A 21483-nucleotide genomic window follows, 5' to 3' on the forward strand; every position below is an offset into this window, starting at 1 on the left:
GTGTTTTGGTACACGCTAAATAAATAGTGACCCTCACAACATTATGCAACGCTCAGAGGAGCAGTTAAGAGAAGTGTGCGTCACAACAGGACGTGACATACGAGGCCCCTTTGTTCAGTAAAGCTGCAAACGTTTCCATGGTGATCAAAAATGCCACTTGATTGTTAATTAATAAAGTTTGTCAAACTTTCGTTTTGAGGTGTGTTTTGCTGTTTTCACCACTGAACGTACTGTTGAGTTATCCCCTGTTTTCCTGTGCTCTTTGTTCAACGGTCATGTTCAACACTTTTCTCATTCAATGATGTTAAAGACGTTTAATCAGAATAAAAAGTGGTGTAATCCTGGATTAACTGTAAAAGTTGTTGACTCACAGCAACTTTTCCATGGAAAAGGTTTTTTTTTACTTGCTTTGGCATTACAAATTTGAATAAGTAATACTTTTTTTATCACTTCCTCAAATTAACCAGTATTAACAGGAATATACAGATGTGATGTGGTGCTGGTTTTGATCTAACCTAGTATTTTGTTGCCAACTATTAAAAATGTTGTAGTATAGCTTTCAAGCCCGTCTTTGATGAATCAGTATAATAAGAAGAACAGGAATGTCAACATGTGGTGTAATTCTGGATTAGCTGTTGTGTTTTTCCCATCATTGAAAAAAACATATTGTTCTTAGTGGAATTTTCCAACAAAACATGATCAACTCTTATGTTTGGGTTTGAAGGTGAAAATTAGAAATATTTAAAGTACTACTTTCATCCCTCTCTTTAATGAATACACATTAACAGCAACATTAAGATGTATAATTCTGGATTACACATGTTTATATACGTTTTTGCCAACTAGGAAAATTAGTTGTTTAACTTTTTCTGTGGAATTTGCAGAAAACACACGTTATACCCTCTGTTTTGGTTTGAAGATGTTGGAATTATTCCAAGTATTGCTTTCATCCCCGTCTTTAAATATTAAAATGCTGTGGTGTAATCTTGGATTATCTGTGTTTTTCCAACGACTTAAAAGTTATTGTTGACTTAACATCTATGTTTAATGCTCGTATATAACTTATTTTAACTCTTTCCTGGGTATTTTTCCCCCTTAAAAATACCCAGGAAAGAGTTAAAATAAGTTATAAACGAGCATTAAACATAGATGTTAAGTTTAATTGATTATGGACTGGATTTTAGTAAAAAAGAAAATTACAAAAAAATATATGTATTGCATATCCCCATTTCCTCAAGGGCTTGTGGGGGTTTGAGATGGGGACTGCGGGGGTGGATGAGTGGGGAAGCGGGGGGTCAGAGTGAGGTGAGTAAGAGATGACTCAACATCCCTCCACTATAAGATACACTGATGGAGCCTAACAGTGGCATACACACAGACACCAGCCAAGGTAAGGTCAACTCTCCTCTCCATCTCATCTTCTTCAGCTATCTTTCACTGTCTTTGTTATATATATATATATATATATATATATAAGTATATGTGTGTGTTTAACTGGTTTTCATGTTTTTATGAGCTCACCCTATCTATTGACTCTTCAGAGACAAACTGGGGGCGGGTGGGGGGGAAACTGGGGGTTGATAATGACAGTGTGTGATCTTTGTACCGGTAGCACAGCCCAGGAATTCACAGGTGTCTCTATTCCAAATATTTGTTGCCACAATTTAAACATATTGTGTAAAATCGACAAGTGGGAGGAAGTGAGTTTAGAAGTCCAAACTGACGACATGCTGATATGAGCTCATACCTGGTGGGATGACACCATGGCCAGATGCCAAGTGGAAGATGGAGAGCGACAGACAAGCATCAAGAGGTAGAATAATCTGCATAATCTCTCTCTCTCTCTGTCTCTGTCTCTGTCTCTCGTCACCTCGCAGGATTAATCGGTGCTCCTCTGATTTTGGAGAATAACGCCTCACATCATGGACTACACTCTGGCCATTCTGCTTTCCCTGCTGCAACTTTTGAGCATGTGCACAGCTGCTCCACTGCCGGTGGAGGTGAAATCCAAAGTGAAGAGACTGGCTGAGCAGCTGGTGGTCAGACTGGACAAAGACTTCCAGGTATGGCGGAATTTTTTAAAGGACAGGTTTGGAAGAATAGCTCAGGTCACGCCTCCAAAGCGTAACAGGCAGGAAACTTCGGTGGCCTTGGTACAACAGAAAGGATGTAGATGTTTGGTTTTTTAAAAATGCAAAATGCACGCTCTCGCTGGTTTGTCTGTTGAAACATGGCGGTGCAAGACTGAGCCTGAAGTATATAACAGATAAAAGGCTGATTCTAAGGCCATGAAAACCACAATTTTCTTGTGATTATAACATAGTTACAGGTAGTATTGTCAATTCTTGCCACTAAAACGTCCTAAATCTGCCACTCGAAATGTCTGTCAGACTTTTAAATTCACTCAAGGTGTTCTATGTTTTTTTCATGTATAGACTGTTAACTAAATAAACACGAGAATTCCATAGACGTCACCTGCGACCAGGCATCTATCAGTTCTGTCAATCACTCACGTGTGCCATATCTTATCATCGACATGGGAACATAACTTAATAAATTGACATTATATTCTATTGAAAAAGAGCCGAAGCTTGTGATTAAACTCCTTAACTCCTCAGGAAAATGTTTACTGATGTTATAAATCAAGTCAAAAGTAGAGGTTCATTTTCCCATGGACTTAAATTCAGTGGAGTCGCCCCCTAGTGGTTGCTCTGCTTCCTATGTGCCTCACTTGGCAAACCAGGAGACTGCATCCATTTTGACATCCGGTTTCAAGTCACTTTCTGATGAAATAATTGACATTTTGTTTATGATTCAGTTATATTTATTGTCATAATATATTTGCACTTTTATCTTAAGTACTGCCACTTTTTTTGTTTGTCTTTTTGCTGACTCATGTTGTCTCTCTGCAGTTCCCTGCGGGCCGGACACTCAGTCCAGCTACTGCTGAAGACCTGGACGGACTGCCCTCCATCTTGATGGTCTTGAACGGTTACAACAGCCTGATCTCCGACAGCCTCAGCGGCGTCCACCAGATCAAGAGTGACATCTCATCGCTGACAGGTTTCCTGGATCAGTGGAGGCAGGACCACTGCAGCGGGCAGCAGCCCAAACCCTCGGTGCCGGAGGAGCTGCAGAGGCTCCAGAGTCAGAAGGAGTTCATTCACACGGTGAGCATTGAAGCTCTCATGAGAGTGAAGGAGTTCCTCAAACTGCTGCTAAAGAAGCTGGAACGTCTTGAGTCTTGCTGAGAGAAAAAAAAAGAACAACCAACAACACTCTGAGTCATATTTATACGTTGTCAGGCCTCATGTTTTGGACAAGTCCTGCATCAGTGATGTCACACTTGCCATTCCCTCCTGGTCATGTTGAACTTTTCTCCACTGAAGGAAATGTGCTCTTTAATATGCACTTATTTATATACTTTATGTATTTATTTGCCTACTTGATTCAGAAAACACGTATTTTGTACCAAAGTATTGTCTTGCTGTAGAAGGTCTTACCACAGGTTTAAGCATAAGCATGAGGACAACTGAGCAGCGACAGCCCAGCGGCGTGTGGAGAATTTTACACACTAAAGAAATCTAGATATCTTCCGATATGTTTACATATCTAAATAGTGTTGATCTTAAATTATTTTGGTTTATTTTTGAAGTTGAGGTTTGATCATTTAATGCACTGTTCGAAGTTTTAAAAAACCAAAGTCATTAAACTGGTTTACTTGTAAAGTTCAAGTTCAGTATCACCACTTAGTTTAACTATAGTGTTATATTTGTATCAATAATAGTCCAGTTCCGCCTACTCTGAGGTGGTGGGAGGGGCCCCCTAAATCAAATTCAGCTTAGGGGCCCCATAAAGGCTTGGGCCGGCCCTGGGCTTTGCACACAAACATACTTGAGCTGCTCTTATACTTTGTATTATTCTGCTCTGATGTGACATCATCATGGATGTGTTGGTAAACAATCTACACACAGATTCAGCCGCTAACGCTGAGTCAGCAGCGTGAGGAGGATCATGTTGTACGATGATGTCATGTTTGGAAGAAATGAAAGAAACAGAATGTGTAAGAACTGGAATTTATTTATAGCCAAATGGGTTTTTTTATATATATATTTTTGGAACTATATTATAATACATTTGTAATGCAATATATATATATTTTTTTTGTATATGCAAGTTTGTCAGTGATGAGTCACAAGAGAAACGTAAATAAAGTGAGAATGACATTCAGTGGTGGGCGTTTTTATGGGAAGTGTTTATCCAGTTATCAGCTTATGATTAACTTGTGTTTTTCACTGAATGCATAAACACTGTGGCAACCAAACACACATGTGAAGACCAACAATAAAAACACAAACTGAAGTTAGTTTAAACATTTAATTAAAAAGACATGTACACAAAGGAAAAAAAACAGTATCCTTATACTGTAGAATTCAGTTCAACAGAATGATTAAAGGGACAGTTCAGTTTAACACTCTGGCATCTTAAACTGTACAAGCTGACACAACACTATCACGTGAACATCCATGACGCGTTATTGTCACTATAAAAAGAGTCCAACATATTCTGTTTCTCACACACACACACACATTAAGCATCAAACCACTTGTTTCTTTTGTAAGTGGAACTCTTGTCAGTGTGACTGATGAGCTTCTTCTTGTATTGCTCCACCAGGCTGTCGAAGCGGTCTCCGTCTCTGCTCTTGAACGGCTTCTTCGCTGCTGCCTGTGCTCCCTTCTGTGTTAGAAAAGGAAAGGACAAAGTAAATAGAACTGTGAGGTCAAACAAATAAACGTGTCACCAAACTGATAGGCAACTTTATTAAAAGGTTAAGGTCCTTGTGATGTCTGTTGGCACAGATTAAAGGCCTATACCGTGTAAACCTTTCCAACAGACAGAATAATGGTGTTGTACTGACAGTGTATGGTGCTGATTGTTAATTGTTATTAGCCAACAAGCGCTAAAACCAATACATACAATACAAAAACCGAGAACATTGGCTGATCTTCAGTACCACTCATTAACAAATTAAACATAAAATATACTGATCACCGCAGACAATCAACACTTCTCTCCTCTGCATCTGAATTCTAATTTTATAATTCACTGTGCATGGATTAGAAAATATATTTGGGAAAGATTTAGAAATGGACCCAATTATTTCAAGTTTAGAGCCTCCCTGCTCAGCTCGCCTTAGCACAGCACAGCACAGCACAGCACAGCACAGGCTGGTTTTCCACTACAAAATATTACCTACTCAACGTGGGCGGAGTCATCATGAAACTGCGGTGACTTCGTTTTACACGCGACACACAAACGAGAGACTAGTTGAATCAATAGAATCAGTTAAAAGTATTTGCTCAGTACTCCGTCTGACACTGGACTGAAATACAGCGACAGGGTTTGACTCCTCTGTTAAATATTGAGATTTTAGACATTTCCCTGGTAATTGTGGGAGATAAACCCACATTTTTAGGATTGTTAAGTCGTTTTAACTGATCTACAGTTCAGCACTGTTCACCAGAAGTGACTTTTCAAGCCTTTGTGAAAATGATGCAAATGCTACATTTCCTCTATTTTCTCAAGGTGGAAACACTGAACTAATATTGTGATTCTGTCTGTGTTGTATTTGTATTTGGGTTTAAAAAAACTGCAAACCTTTAAAAGGTTTGTACACAGCAACTGGCAGCAGTAGAGTTCTTTATTTGCAAGTTACAAAACTGGCCTGTGATTGGAAAATCCGTCTGGAAATCGATAAACAGAATATACACAAACCTGGTTTCTGGGCTGCATGGGCTTCTCCATTTGTCGTCTTCTGTTGGAACCAGGTTTGGCTTTCTTGGGTGGCGGACCTTGCTGCTTTCCTTTATCCCTCATCCTGAAAAAGACAGAAGCATACAGTCCATTTGATGCTCCCTGATGACATCTAGATTATATTTTCAAATGTTTAGCAGCTGTTTTACAAGACATTTAAAATGTGTTTTACTTAAACAAATGAACCAGGCAATTCTCAGAATCTCACATACAGGATTCATTGTATCGAGAAAACTAAAGCCTTCGTTTTCTGCTACACTGTAACGGTGCATGTCTTTTGAAATGAAACAGGCTATGCCAATCAAAACTCAAACCATGTTTTGTTTTGTTTTTTCATTGAATTTTGCAAGTTTTTAATTGATTTTGAATACATACATACATACATATATATGTATATACATGTATTATTTGTTAAATTCTAGGTACAGGGCTTTATTAATCTGTTGTTTTTAAAGTGCTAAATGATGTTTCTTGTATCATCTCGGACATGCAGCGAGATGCGGTGCCACTGATGACAGCTCTGCGTGGGTAAGTAAAGGCACTTTACTTCAATAAAACACAGACGTGAAGTTAACGCAGGAGATAAGTGTGTAAAGCACTCTTAATTTAAAGGAGTCAGACTCGGCATTATGTATTTCTGGTTAATTCAGCAGGGCATTCATTGTTTATTTCCCATTCCGTTTATAATAATGAGATTTTTGCCTGCTCAGTTTACAGTTTGTGGAATGTTTGTTTTCAAAAATTCAATGAAAACTTGTTAAACTTAGATTTTGTGTGGGTTTTTTTCTGTGTGTGCGCGTGTTTCTTGTTCGTGTGTCTATTTAAAAATACTGTATGTCCAGGATTAAATACACATGGCCAGAATTGTGAAATATTAATGGCCACCTGGGCTGTCAAAAATATTTTCTGGTGTAAACGCTCCTGGATCCAGCAGTGCTCGACCATAAAAAAGAAAAAATAACTAGTGCATCTCATTTAAAACCGTTTGACAGCATTTTTGAACCTTAAAATGTAATGCATTATGATTTTTACAGTTATTGTAAACGGGACACGAGTGGCTTATTACCTGATCTTTGGTCCACGATGAGAAGGAAAAGCTAGAGTCTTCCTTCGTTTCTTTCCGTTCTCCAGGTCAATGTGTTCAACCTCAGGCTGCGTCTTGAAGCCAGTATGGTGTGGGCCCTTTCTCTGGTCTTTAAGGGGAGCTGATGAACACAGAGAAGATGTGGGGCTCGATACAAATGTAACAGCAATGATGAAAAGGTTTTTACATGGTTTCTCCTTAACACTAGTTTGCCTGTCGTTGTACTGTCCTGTGAAAATATATCAGGTCACACTTTTAGAGTTAGATGTATCCAGGATAATAACAAACCCTCTGCATCAAACGCCCCATGTCTAAATGCCTTACACTGATTTCATACCTCTCTCATTTCCTGTCAGCCCTGATGAGGTCTGTGGTTTACTTCCACCTTCCTTGAAGCCTTTTCCATCTCTGCCTGCCTGTGCCTGAGGTTTTGCTCCTTCTTTAAAGGGACGATTTTGGGAAAATTGCTGCAAAGAAAACCCGGGTTAGAATCCATTTGAAAAATGACTGAACAAGGATTTTTTTAACAGTAGCTCTAACACAAACTGAACATACCTTGTTCTTTTGTTGTCGCAATTCTTTCATTTTGAGTTTCCTTGAATCCTCCAGGGAGAATTCGACGATAGGTCTCTGCACGATGACAAAGAAAGGACATTTTGAAAAGGCTGCCTCTAATACACTGGTACTTTTAATGACCCGTCAAAAGTAAATATAAAATGCACCTTGTTTGCACCAAATATATCAGGGTTGTTGTTGAGGTGACGGAGTGTGCTGAGAGCATGTTCGTGGTCCTGGAACTGGACAAAACCGTAACCTAACGACTGTCCCGTCGCCTGGCCCTTCACTGGCTTTTTGTCATACATCACCCGACACTTTAGAGACACACAGAAGGTACATCATACAAACAGCATGAATAAGGATGACAACAACACCTCCTACTGGACATTTGATAGTAATTCCATAGCAGGTAATGCCATGGCAACAACTATTATACAATAAAATGTCTGGTGTGCAGATCACGATGTCTCACCTCTGTGACACGAACTCCTTTGACTCCTTTATTGGCTTGAAGACAGAGTAATTTGAGTTTGTTGTTGTCCACTGATTTGGGCAGGTTATGGACACACAGACGATTCTTGGACACAAACACACCGATGTCCCGAAGCTTGGTCCTCTTTATTTCTTCAAACTAAGAGAAACAGACAAAACATAAATATAAGTATAAAACTAAGAGAGAGCATTTTAAAATGTATGGGAAAAATAATATACATACTCTGGTTCGTTTGATCATGTCTGCTTCAGACACATTCTCTCCAGCTTTAGTTCCAGCTCGGATCACTGGGTATTGGAGGCAGAAGAAAAGACCATGCGGTGTAAGAAGGAGAGTAACTAAACCTGTTGTATTATTTTAACATGCATCGTTCTAGTCAGATGTGGCTTTCCTGGTTTTGCATCTCACATAGAGAAGTCTTGGTTTATAAATGTAATGTGTAATGGTAAGAAAGCTACATAAAATAAAGACTAAACAATTTGGGGAAAACATCTCATTGCTATTATAGACTAATCCACATTTGCATCATGACCAAATTCTGACGAAATGTCTTATTTGGGAAAGACAATTTAATCCAAATCCATTGGTTACTTTTTGAGCTCAAGCTGCTCACACATGAATAACTGTGGACAACAATATAACCTCCTTGGTGGATTTAAAATGAGTGAGAAAACAAAAGCATTAACTGGGTTTACTCACATCCCTCTCTGGCCAGGTACAGGTTCCTGGTGCCTGTCTCCACTTTCACTTTATCGACCTTCAGCTTGGCGGCGTCCTCTCTACTCACTGCTGCCACAATCATCAGCTTCCTGCCATCTACACGGATGCCGCCATTCTGCAACAGACAAATCAGTGAATGGTCACCTCAAAGTACTACACACAAAAACAGGAGGAAACCATGACATAATAGTGAAGATAAGGGGAATATTTAGGGTTAGTTTTTAGGATTAGATTCAGTTTACCTCCGCCTCATCCTCAGCTGCAGCTATGCATTTGTCTGCAGCCTCTTTTGTCTTAAACTGAGCGAATGCACAACCTAGAAATGCAAAACAACTTTAAAATGACAATTTTCTTTCATGAAAATATGGTGTTTTAGTCAGCCACCACTAACTAACCTTTCGAATGTTCTGTGTCTGGATGGACAACAATCTTGATGTAGTTAAGCTCTCCATAGCGCAGGAGAATTTCCTCAAGACCCTCTTCCTCTGTGTCAAAGGACAGGTTCCTAGATCAGCCCGGAGGAAGAAAAATTGATGATGATGGTGATTGTGTAACAAATAAGTGACATGATAAATGACACACTGAAAATAGAAGAGGTTTCGATATTAGGGAGAGAAGGATCACCAACCTGATGAAAATGGTTCTGCCCTCTTTCACATCTGAAGGGAGGAGTTTTTTGGGGGTTTTCTTTTGGGCTGAAGAGCACCAGAAAAGCTGGGTTTAATCATCAACATTATTATGTGCATATTATGTGCAAAAACACAAGATGACAATTTATACCTGATTCCTCTTCTTCATCTTCATCATCATCATCATCATCATCATCATTCGAATCGAGGTTACTCTCGTCATCATCATCATCATTCTCATCATCCTCCTCCTCCTCTTCCTCACTGTCTTGTTCTTTGCGCTCATCTTCATCATCATCATCATCATCATCATCATCATCATCTTCTGAGTGGGATTCCTCCTCCTGCTGCACAACTGGTTTTGCAGCAACTCTGTGGAAAGATGTAGCATGAAATCAGCCATGCAAGTTTTGATTCAAACATAGTGTCAATGAACAGAAAGAAAGAAAGAAAGAAAGAAAGAAAGAAAGAAAGAAAGAAAGAAAGAAAGAAAGACACTCCGATTCATACTTTTTCTTTGGAGGTGGTGCTGGTTTTTCTTCTTCTTCTTCTTCTTCTTCTTCTTCTTCTTCATCCTTTTCACTTTCAGGGTCTGGCTGTTTTGCAGCATCCTCTGTTGTACTCTTATTTCCTGAGATACAGATACAACACTGTTAATGCTCTCTGTATATACAATCTAATGCATACGAAGGGAGCTTATTGTGTTGCAAATAGGGCTGGGGAATATATGAATAGTATATCAATATTGTGAAATGAGACAAGATAAATCTAAGACAAGTCTTAGATTTGGGATATCGTCAAAGGCATCTGTGATGACTTTTTCTGGTTTTAAGGTTTTATAATCTGCTCTGTTTTTGTATGATGTTGAGGCCACGTCCAGATGGAAACATAAACAATCTTTTTATTTGCCGTTTTCAAAAAGTTCCCCGTAAAGACAGCATTGTAAAAATATCTCCAACCTCCTGAAACGACTAAAAACACTGTAGCACATACACCTTAGTGCTGTTTCCGTGTGCATACTGTATTTAGCGACTTTACAGACCCCTGGAGGGACGTTTTTTTGTTTAACAAAAAAAAAGAAGCGATTAGCAACAAATTTAGCGACTTTCTGTCAACCTACATACTTTACAAGAACGAAGAGCATAATTCTGCAACATGAGTGAGATCTATCCAACAGACAGGAACGATCTGTGGATGTGCAGTGCAGCCGACAGTGTGTGGAACAATCACTGATCTGTTTTTTTCTCCTCTATTTATTTTGTGATTCAACACCTTTTAAATATATCGAGACATACCCTCCAAATATAGAGATATGATTTCTAAGCTATATTGAACAGCCTTGCAAATTAAAATGACTCATAGACTTAAGAAATGTACCTGCAGTTGCAGGTTGCTGTGAGGCCATGTACTTATCCTTTGCTATAGCCCAGTCGACTGCTACCTGCCTCCCTGTGAGAAAAACAAAAACATTTAGAAAAAGCATCAAAATGTCCAAGCTAGATAAACATTTGAAGTTGTCTCCGTCACTGACCTTTAATTTCCTTCAGGTTCATAGCGCTCAGTGCTTTTGCAGCCTGAGGCATAGTTTTAAACATGACAAATGCAAATCCTCTCATCTTCCCATCTATGGTGGAAAAAATAAAATAAAATATATACATATACAAGTCAATTTGAGGAGTACAGGACTGACAACAACTCAAAAGTATTGCTGGGCATGGCTGTGATAATTAAAGCAATTGTTACCAGGTTTAAGAGGAATTTTGGACTCAAGAACTGTTCCAAACTTGGCAAAAACTTCTTTTAGGTCGTCTTCTGAGCACTGTAATACATAAAAAAAACTAGTTTCACTGCAACTCATATAACCAAGTGAAAAATAATGGTGTATTTCATTCTGTAAATCCACAACATATTACGTCACCATACCTTAAAACTGAGGTTCCTTATGATAAGTCTTGCCTTTAGCTGGTTCTTCCTGAAGCCCTTTGATTTCTCCTCATTCTCCTTTGGGGCTGCTGCATCAACGACATGGAGTTTATGGTTATTACAGGGACACGGTGTGACAGCAGTACCAGACAGCTACGTTTAGAGACATGTCTTCATACACACCTATTTTCTTATTATCTTGTGTTTTCTTCTTTGCCACAGACACAGAGATCCTCTGTCCATCGTACAATTTTATCGTTTTCAAGGCTTGCTGTGCATCGTCCTCCATGGAATATGTGACGTAGCCAAAACCCCGACATTTTTCTGTACCTGATTCGTAAAGGAGACAAAACTGTTTAGTGTATTTCACATTTCATAACTCAAATTGTCAATTGTCAATTGTCAAGTGTCAGAGTGTCTATTTGACCTATCTCAACTTAGCTTCAGTGGACAGTCTACCTGGTTACGTTAGTGTTCATTTAAAAATGTCCCTGAGTATATGAGCGTGGCAACATCACCTTTTTCTTTGACGACGAAGCACTGCTTCACCGGACCAATTTCAGAGAAAATTTCCTCCAGACGCTGGTTTGTGGCTGTGTCAGGTAAAGAAGCAACGAATAACGTCTGAGTAGCCATGACTCTATGTTGCGATGCTAACTTTAGCACAATAATTACTCAGTAATTACAACAAAACAAAACTGCTGCCTAGTTTACTACTAGTTTACTTTAATCTACTCGGTCTCAGAGTGGTCAGTATACAAATGAACCGTTTAGTTTAATCGCCATTCGGTGCCAGAGTTAAGTCGCATGTTTACATCATGGGTAACTCGTGGGCAACCATCTTGAAAAGCAGTTCTTCTTCGTCTTCTTCCTGTTTCAAGTACGGCACATGTGAAGCTGTCAATGGCGCTCTGCTGCCCCCCTCAGTCGAGATTGTCACACACGCTAATGGAACAGCCCGGCTGAGTGACCGGGTGTTGTCCCATAGCGCCTGCAACAGTAGAAGACCGCACGGTGGCGCTATAACTAACCGAATATATACCAAATATCTAAATCAATATGTAAATAAAGAAATAAATGAATAAAGTAAGGACGTGAAAAATATCTAAAAGATACACAGAGGTGTATGTAAAGTAATGATACAACTGAATACATTTTAACAGCTATTTAAATAGTTAGATTTTTTAGTTTGTATACTTATAACAATACTGAAGTCTGTAGTGAATATACACTAATTACAAAAATGTTACACTTTAAAGACTGCATTTGTGCATTATGTTTCACAAATTAAATTAATTAGAACATTTGGGCATTGGAAAGATCAACAGTACATGCACACTGTAAAAGGTGATCAAATAAAAATAAAAATGAAAAAGCAAGGCAAGATTCCACCCCCCTTCAAAACCCCTATCCTGATACAGATCAGGCTTATTGAACTGCTTTTCTATGCTACATTAATAGTCAAATCACTTCAAATGCAAATAGTCAAATTAAATGCCTTTGGCTTTTTAATTTCCGAGTCTGGGGGGGGGGAAAAAACCCAGAAAATGTTTTAATATTTATTTCTACACCACAAACAAGGTCATGAAACATAACTGCACTTCAAGTTGTCAGACACAGCAATTCAGTGTTAGAAGGCACCATTTTACCTTCAAAATCCACCTTCATGAAATACGTTTACTTGTAAAAATGTACATTTCTGTCGTCAAATATTTGTAGTTTTCAAGTCCTAACTCTCACCACCTGCTTTGTTAGTCTGGGAGTAAACAAAGAAAAAAAGTGAACACAGGGAAAATAGACTGCTTTGGCAAACAGAGACCATGTGCTCTGAATGCAAATGTTTACTAACGGACAGTCTTTTATATACAGTATATATATGTATACGTATATGTATATATATATATATCTATCTCTCTCTCTCTCTATATATATATATATATATATATATATATATATATATACAGATATAGAGATAGATAGATAGATAGATACATAAAAAGACTATACATATAAATCCTTGGGTGCATTAGACTGTAACTCAGTGTGTTCATCAAACGCCTACATGGTGGAATGTCTCGTGGAGGTTGAGATATTCTTCAAGGCACTTATTGTGTTTTTTTAGTTCAAGTTCATTAAATATTCCTAAATATATCTGCAGTGTACACAGTATTAAACTTACAGTATTAAATAAAGTAAACATTATAGATATTAAGTGAACTGCAATAGATGACAATAATGACACTGTGTCTAAACTAGGGCTGGAACAGCAACTGCCAGTTATTTGGATAATTGATGAATCACTTTGAGTGGGCATTTGTTTGGTTGTCATACATATAACAAAGGAGTTTCCTGATTTCAGCATCTCACAATTCCAATGTGTAACATTTAGGATGGTTTGTTTGTAAAAATTTGAATATACTACCCAGACATATGTAAGTTTAAGGGTTTAAAACCATCTGCTTTTCGTAAAAGGCTGCATTTAATATTTGTAAAGCAGAAGCAAAAGAAAGAACAGGAGGAGTGAGCGGAGGTGCCTACACTCTGCAGTCTCACCAGTAGATGTCACTAATTTTTACGCTTTTCTGGAAACAACTAGTGGATTAATTAAAATCAGTTGTTGCAGCCCAAGTCTGACCTTACAGACTGCTTTCCAAGTTTAAAATGAACCCCAGTTTTGTAAAACTCACAACATTAGATTGCACTCTTCTTTCAGTGTACACAGATGTAATGACACTAGTATTATCACAATTCCTAGTGAAGCCTGCCCCTGCCCATTAGAGGATTTTCAACTCTGAGAAAGCGTAGACTAGACGATCCAGTCAAGACGCTCGGTGTTTAATCAAAACATTTCAGGGAGGAGATTCCAGGGATTTGTGATCTCATAGAAACGTGCGTGATTTTAACGTGACTTCAGAACATAAACAGACATGGAGGCGGACTGTCTGCGTTGTCAGTTAATAGATGTTGTTTGTGCAATGTTTTGTGTTGAGAAATGCAAACAAAACTGTGGATGAAGTCATGGCTGAGAAGACTTGACTTGTACAACTTACGGTTCTAAACAAAAATTTGTTTCTCAGTCAACTCGCTGTCATTGGTTATTTCAGGGTTCTGCTCATGCCCCAATCACTGTTTAGTTGTAAATATCAAACATGTTGAATACTTACGGCTTTGAAATTGGACTAAGATGCATCCAATGATGTTAAAATCGCGTTGGTTAGTCCTTCACACTACAGGATAATTTAGTCAGATAATCTGTACAAATCAGACTGAGATTGGAAGGCACCCATGATTGTCGAAAGGGCAGGATCGGGACCAAAATCTGGCCAATTATCCTCTAGTGTGGGACAGGCTTCTAAACTTTGTAGTGGAATATGAGAAACTGTACAAACCCAAAACACCTGTGAGCTGTCTTTAACATTAAATAATTTAGATTTCCCATGTAACAGCAACACAACATAAGCACACAAATATTTTGAGGTTAAAAGCATTATCAAGTTAATGGAATTAGGTCGTCAGTAACCCATCTCACATCTTGGCCTTGAGTGGTGCCATGTCGAGTGACTGGAGGAACAGCTCTAAAGTGGTCAGATACTCTTGTGGGTGCCTCTTCAAGTGACCCGCATGTGTTGAATCCTCCCACTTCTTCGCTGTGATCGGTATCCCGCGCTTCTGCCAGTATTCGATCAGTTCCTCCACAGTTGGTGCGTGGCTTAACGCGTCGTTTTCGCAGAAGAAGAACAGCGCGGGAGCCGGGACAGGAGTGTTCCAAAACACTTCGATGCTTGTGTTAAAGTATTCCACCGTCTGTTGTTTAAACATGCTAAAGTAAAGCATGCTTAGTTTTTTTACCAGCGTCTCCAGGCGAGGAAATACAGTCTTACCTAAACCTGGGCACAGGGGAGGAAAAACACATCACATTTGTACAGAAAATAAGTATTATACAGCATGTGAATGTTATATTGTGGATCCTAACAACATATACTGATTCAAATGAATTAAATGAATCAGTACCGATAGCCATCCTCTCCAGGGAGCCGATCACCAAGCTATCGAAGACTTGGCCTTTGATCCTCTTTGTGAGCGACTGATATTTCTGCATGTCCCGAGACACGTGAACCAGCAGCTGACAAAACGTGTAGCCGCCGATGGAGAAGGCGTGGATGAGCAGTGGGCGGGATACAAAGCGTTCACTCTGGAGCAGCTCCAGCAGTCTCTCGCCGTGTTCCAGACCCCAGCGCGGCCACAGGAACTCCTGCACCTTATGTGTGGAAACAAAGTAGAGATGACGTTTGGCTGTTTATTTGAAAAACAGGATTATAGAAGCGCTCAGAAATAAGGATTAGAATCAATAAAACAATTAAAAAATATATTTTCATGAATATTTCATGAACGTTTGCATTTACAAAAACAAATATTTCCACTCCAATGCCTAATCATTTATTACCACAAGGTGGCAGCAGCCAATGATGACAATTACAAGGTTCCTTGAATGCACCCTGAAGCTGCTCTTATCTTGTGACTTCAGTGTCTAAAAGCCTTTGTTTGGATTTACCAAAGTGGCACAAACTTATATGAATAAGGCAGAAGTAGAGTTTGGTGCAGGAGAGTGAGCCTCTTGCACACCTCCAGTCAGACGTGGCTGTCAAACAACACAATTGTGGCAAAAGTTCCTGAGATATGGTGGATTTACGCAGGTACGGATTTTGAGTGTATTTTCAGTGAGAGCGAGGGTCCACGGGAACAACACTCAGCAATGTCAGTGTTGATAAGGTCAAAAAACCTATTCCTTTTAGGGCTGTAACAAACAACTACTTTCATAACTGATTTCATAGTTGTTTGCTCCATAGCATGTTAGAAATTGTTGACTGGTGCTTCCCAAACCTTCAAATATCGGGTTTCGTCCACAAACCAAATCTAATCTGTTTTAATGATTTATTTGTTGTATGGAGCAAAGAAACCAGAAAATGTTCACATTCAAGCTGCTGAAAAATCAGTGAACTTGGTTAAAAAAAAACAAAAAGAAACACTCAAACCAATTAATATATACTGTGCAAGTCATATTAAAGCTGTAATACTACTTCCCATCTAGAATGGCAGAGTACTGTTTTTAAAGATCAGTTTAAGTGATTTATATATGCACAAACAAAGTATACAACACAAACAGATGAGCTCACAGTTGCCAGCAGCTGCTGCGATTCCATATACACTACACGTGCTTTTCCACAGGTTGATCCTCATCTGCCTTTATGACCCACAGAGCAAATAATCCCCCACAACATGAACCTTTGGACCACTGACAGCGCCATATATCTTACTTGTGGGTCATTTCAGGTGAGAGGTGCATTGACATGTATGTTGCACATCATTTCTACACCTGTGTGAGTGGCTGTGACGAGATCAGATCTGAGCAAAGAGAACATAATTAAGCCCTGTGATGTAAACTGAACTCATAATATTCATCGTCGTACAACTCTCACAAAACACAATTCTCTGAGGTTAATAATTAGCTCATTACATCACGTTATCTTGTTCTTTCGATCTAATGTTGTTTGTGTGATGTTGTTTGTGTTTTTGGGACTTTGTTCTTATTAATGCAGATAGATTATGTAGATATGGACGATGCATAAAAGACTGAGAAGGCTGTTAACATAAAAACACTTCATTTAGCTTGTTCCTTGGACAAGTGTGGGGATATGAGGACATTTTTTGTATGTTACATGGAATGAGAAGAACAGTACCTTATAATGTAATTTATTGTTAATATTTATGTTTTTGTTTTGTTTATATAAATTTTCGGCTCATATATGATAAACTGAAAGATGAGTTACTTACTGTAAGAGATGGTGTCTTTTAGTCACGTTTAGTGTTAATCAGGAGCTGTACTGGTAATCCACCTGACTGGGAGATTATGCAGGTTGGAAATAGCCTGCTCTGCTCAGTTGTTGTTTTTTTTCCTTTTTTGTTTCTCCAGAGAATCAACATCTTTAACTGACCTTCTGTTTTATAAGAATATCTGAGCTGGTTTCTCATGTCCATCGACTCCTATTTCATGAAAAATTTTGGGTCTCTTTTGTTGTTTTTGGTTAATCTATCGTTAGTATGCAGCTGTGGGGCATCATATTTCTACCTCCACCTTTTAAAACAAAGAGCCATTTGATGTGTTGTTGAGTTTTGTTTCCCTCACCTGGCCCCTGACCTTCAGGTTGTGTGTTTACAGAAAATACCTACAATACAGAGCAAAGGTCCTACATCACAGTATTTAGTGTGACCTCATCTTACACTTGAACAATAGCAGAACTCTGGCTCTTTTACCCCTGGAGAGGCATCCTAAGTAATCTCATTGATAACAACTAACGATTATTTCTGTGATCCGTAAACTAAGTTACGTAGTTTGGTCCATATAACTCCAGAAAATGTAGAAAAATGCTAATTACCTCAACATGATGATGTTCTCAAATATCTTGTTTAGTCTTGTTTTAATGATTTATTTACTATATGGAGCAAAGAAACTAGACAATATTCACAATTAAGAAAAATAAATCTTTGTGGCCTATTTTTGCACAATTATTTTTTGAATTTCTCTGTGATTAGAAGTTATTTGTGGTTATGATGCCAATAACTAATTAAAAAAGTATACACTGTCCTTACCTCACTCTCCACTACAAGCACATCGAAGCCAGTGCGGAAGTAGATTTCACAGTACTTCTCCACAGCTTGGGGACGAGAGCCCAGCCATGGCAGCAGCAGCATGAGTGGTTTATGGCTCTGACATCCTGAGGCTGGAGATACTGTTTCATTTATGTAAAAGGTGACATTCTTACTGAGGCGGTGGGCAGTAATTCCTCTGCTCAGGGTTGCTCGAGCCAAAATAGCTGCTGCTGCCATCACTTTTCCCTGAACATCAAAGTTGACAATAGAGTCTGAAAGAAGAGACAAGAGCTATGTTAACATTATACTTGAAAATGAACTTAAAATGTCAACATTGACCCCAGTGGTGGAAGCCACCATAGCCAATCTCAGTAAATGACGGTGAAAGTTAAGGGCCAACCAAATTAGGCAGATCATTTTTGGTATTATTAATTAATTTCTAAAATATAATAACATCAAACAAGGACCGATTCAGTAACTGACTGAAAGCAAAACCCTACAGAAATGTTTTGTTTGTTTTTTAACAACTTGAATTATTTTATCACTTGTATTTACTTATTTATTCTAAAATGGTACAGCACCTTGTAACAAAGTTTTGGATGGTGTTATATAATCTATCATGACTCCCTATAAATAGCCAACTTTGAATGGGTAATTAGCTGCTAACTTCCCGACATAAGCCAAGTTGAAGCATAGATTCAAGTGTTGAAATTGAAGATTTATAAGATACAGTGATACATTCTAGTAACTTCCAAAGCCACCTCATGAGCATCACACTGACCATTAGTCACGAGCATTACATTAACGACTTCCAGGGAAGGTCATTACTAGTGTTACATGCTGGGGTAACTTGAAAGATTACTTAGTCATCTCTTAGTCACAGGTCCCATTGTTTCCCCAGTAATCTTCTCAAGTTCATGGGAGTTCTCATGTTCACTGACATAATCAAATAGGTTTTTTTTTTGGCACGAATGGCTGAACAACTATCACTTTCAAACAAAAATCACAATTTAAAACACGGCAGTTAGCTTATTAAATTGTACTATTATTGATTTATGTTATACAAATACAACCCATAAATGTTTTTCTTTTGTACGCGTACCAATTCATTGTTATACGAGAAAAGAAACCAGAAAATATTTAAAATTCAAGAAGCTGAAAAATCAGAAAACTTGTTTTGATTATCAAAATCACAGTTTCATATGTTACCATAATCATTCAGCCCTATTGCCAATAGTGTAATAACAACACAAGGAATTTGAGTTGATATGAAGAAAAAAAAAGTAGGTTAAATCATGAAAAGCAGTTAATGAAGAAAACGTAGCAATGCAGTATGAGAAGAGTGGAACTATATTAAACGATTTATAATATACACTCCTCTGCAGGATGTGAATATAAAGCTACCAGACCAATCTCTGTAATGTCAGACATAGAGAAAGTCAGCTTGGATGAGAGGACAGCTACAGCACACATGTACATAATTGAGGTTAGTGGTGTAATGCGATGTGTGAATGTATGGAGAGTGCAGACATGGAACTTGGTCGCAAGACCCTTTCAGAGCCCTCCGTTTTACTCAAGTCCTTTCGCCTGCATGAACTTAAGCTAGTCGATTGTAAATATGTGTAATAAAGCTAGAACGGCCACATTTACGTCAAGTGTGCTACTTTAAAAGGAGATAACCCGTGCTCTGACATAATACGTCGTTTGTTTAGCAACATTTACAAAACCAGTTGCTAACTTTGCTATCAGTTAACGGTGTTACGTTTGTTGTTGAGTCACTAACCTGCTTTCGCTTTTGTGCCAGAGACGCTAATAAATGAGGACACCGGATATTCCAAAACACATTACAGCTGATGGAGTGAGAGCTCTGCTAATTTAAATGTGTTCCTTACTTGCCACAGTCACAACATTAACCCTGCGGACGATTCGACCGACTTCCTCCTCACTCTGTTTCCCTCTCCTGTGTTGCCAACCTCTCAGTATGGAAAATAGCTACTGGCTGTCCTAAAAGACGGTAAATGACGTCATCGCCCAATTTGCATAGTTGACCGTGTGTATACATGGATGTATTATAAGAACTGGATAAAGCACCGCCCCTTAGGCTCCGTTCATTCCTATGGAGCTGCTCACGCCATGGATGTATTATAAGAACTGGATAGAACACCGCCCCCCTCTGTCTTGAAAACAGTAATGTTTTTCCAGTGGCCACTCGTGGTACTGCAACAAAAACACTCAAGCGGCCCAAAAAGAAGTGTTTCCTTTGACCACAATAGTAAAAGAGACGCCTGTAAAACTGTCCACAGGACACATCGAGACATGGACATAAGCATTTATAGATCTTCATATTTTATATGTTTAATTTATGGAGTTTCACATTTGTAAAACCTAACTATAGGACATAAAAATCCCAGAAGAATATTATTTACACATTTAAATATTACAACAAAGCAGGTTTTAGTTATTTATTATATTATATATTATATTACACTCCCTGATTGTTTCCACCTGTTCTGTATTACCTGTTATATATATATAAATATGGTCTGTGTCTCCTTTTGTCTGTTGCCAGTTTGTCTTGTCAACCTGAAAACCAGTAAAACCCCCTGTGCTAATGTCAAGTTTTGTCAGTGTTTGTTCTATGTCCCTGTCTTGTCAGGTTTGGTACTTTTGTTTGCTACTTTGTCAAGCCTTTGCTAGTTGTTATTAGTATAGTTGTTGCTAGTAGTTTTTCCCTCAATGAGTATTTTTTTGTTGATCAGCTTTGTTCGAAAGAGGGGTTTGTTTGTTAGCTTTAGCCCTTATTTGTGTTAGTTTTTCCCCCATGAGTGTTTTCATTGCACTTTTCATAATAAAAGATTTGGATAGAAGATTATGTTTTACTTTGTCTCTCGAGTCATGCAATTGGGTCCAAGTCCTTGTTCAGTTGTGACAATACCCAACCATAAAATTATTCAATATGCCAATTCTGTAACTTGGATGTGTCAAATTTTCTAATGTGTTTAATGTCATTTCATTAGCATTGTGAGTCATCCATCTCCTGAAATCCACAGTGGTGACAGAGGTTCTCAAGACTCTGCAAAAACAAAAAATAATGGTTTTGATTTTCACAAAGTAACTGGCATATCTGCAGAATGTACACTTGGTGGGGCTGCTGCGTACAACAAATAAAGCTGTGACAGAATACAATTTTAAAACAGTCGATAGCACTTCAAGTGGGCAGACCATAATGGAAAACACACCAGATTCACGGACAAGTCTTGTGGCATCTTGTACCTTGACACTTTGACGTTTCTTCTTTTTTTAATGCTTTTATCGCACCGCTCTTGTGTTTTCCTTGTACCTTGTACATGAAATTCTCCTCATACAGTTTGGGATCCATTGCAACTGTGATAATTAGCGCTGCTGTTCACTCTAATGTGACTTGACGACACTCTAAATGATGAAATGTCGCACTTAAAACAGCGTTGCAGAATTAAATATATTGTACTTTCAAAGCAATATGTTCTGTATATCAAATGTTGATGATAACAGCAATCTTTTATTTACTTTTCTCAGCAAAAGAGAAAAAAGGTAAACACCCGGGTAGTTATAAGAGTCCACTCCCTGGACAGAGG

General features: G+C 38.5%; 3 protein-coding genes across 4 annotated transcripts; 1 reads left to right on the plus strand and 2 right to left on the minus strand.

Annotated features, from left to right (window-relative positions):
• Window positions 1-1736: 1736 nt before the first annotated feature.
• LOC131469950 (leptin-like) lies at window positions 1737-4273 on the plus strand. The gene is made up of 2 exons (XM_058645418.1): window positions 1737-2063; window positions 2913-4273. Exons 1-2 carry the CDS (start codon window positions 1923-1925, stop codon window positions 3249-3251), a joined length of 480 nt encoding a protein of 159 aa, XP_058501401.1. The 5' UTR covers window positions 1737-1922; the 3' UTR covers window positions 3252-4273.
• A 90-nt stretch (window positions 4274-4363) lies between these two features.
• On the minus strand, window positions 4364-12126 carry rbm28 (RNA binding motif protein 28). 2 transcript variants are annotated; one of them, XM_058645416.1, is made up of 20 exons: window positions 11740-12126; window positions 11405-11551; window positions 11222-11307; window positions 11042-11117; window positions 10830-10922; window positions 10676-10747; window positions 9809-9929; window positions 9450-9670; window positions 9298-9364; window positions 9065-9174; window positions 8912-8985; window positions 8649-8784; window positions 8172-8236; window positions 7929-8087; window positions 7621-7770; window positions 7454-7528; window positions 7236-7365; window positions 6881-7019; window positions 5776-5878; window positions 4364-4737 (listed from the first exon to the last, which is right to left on the minus strand). In XM_058645416.1, exons 1-20 carry the CDS (start codon window positions 11855-11857, stop codon window positions 4591-4593), a joined length of 2289 nt encoding a protein of 762 aa, XP_058501399.1. In that variant the 5' UTR covers window positions 11858-12126; the 3' UTR covers window positions 4364-4590. The 2 variants fall into 2 exon arrangements, with proteins under 2 accessions (XP_058501399.1, XP_058501398.1); XM_058645415.1 differs by having other exon boundaries at window positions 11222-11310; window positions 11740-12123.
• A 580-nt stretch (window positions 12127-12706) lies between these two features.
• si:dkey-5i3.5 (uncharacterized protein LOC565091 homolog) lies at window positions 12707-19858 on the minus strand. Its single transcript, XM_058645417.1, has 4 exons — window positions 19653-19858; window positions 17870-18141; window positions 15233-15479; window positions 12707-15108 (listed from the first exon to the last, which is right to left on the minus strand). The coding sequence occupies exons 2-4, from the start codon at window positions 18104-18106 to the stop codon at window positions 14747-14749; spliced, it is 846 nt and encodes a 281-aa protein (XP_058501400.1). The 5' UTR covers window positions 18107-18141; window positions 19653-19858; the 3' UTR covers window positions 12707-14746.
• Between the last annotated feature and the right edge of the window lie 1625 nt (window positions 19859-21483).

Source organism: Solea solea, chromosome 12 (genome assembly GCF_958295425.1).
Source record: "Solea solea chromosome 12, fSolSol10.1, whole genome shotgun sequence".
NCBI lineage: Eukaryota > Metazoa > Chordata > Actinopteri > Pleuronectiformes > Soleidae > Solea > Solea solea.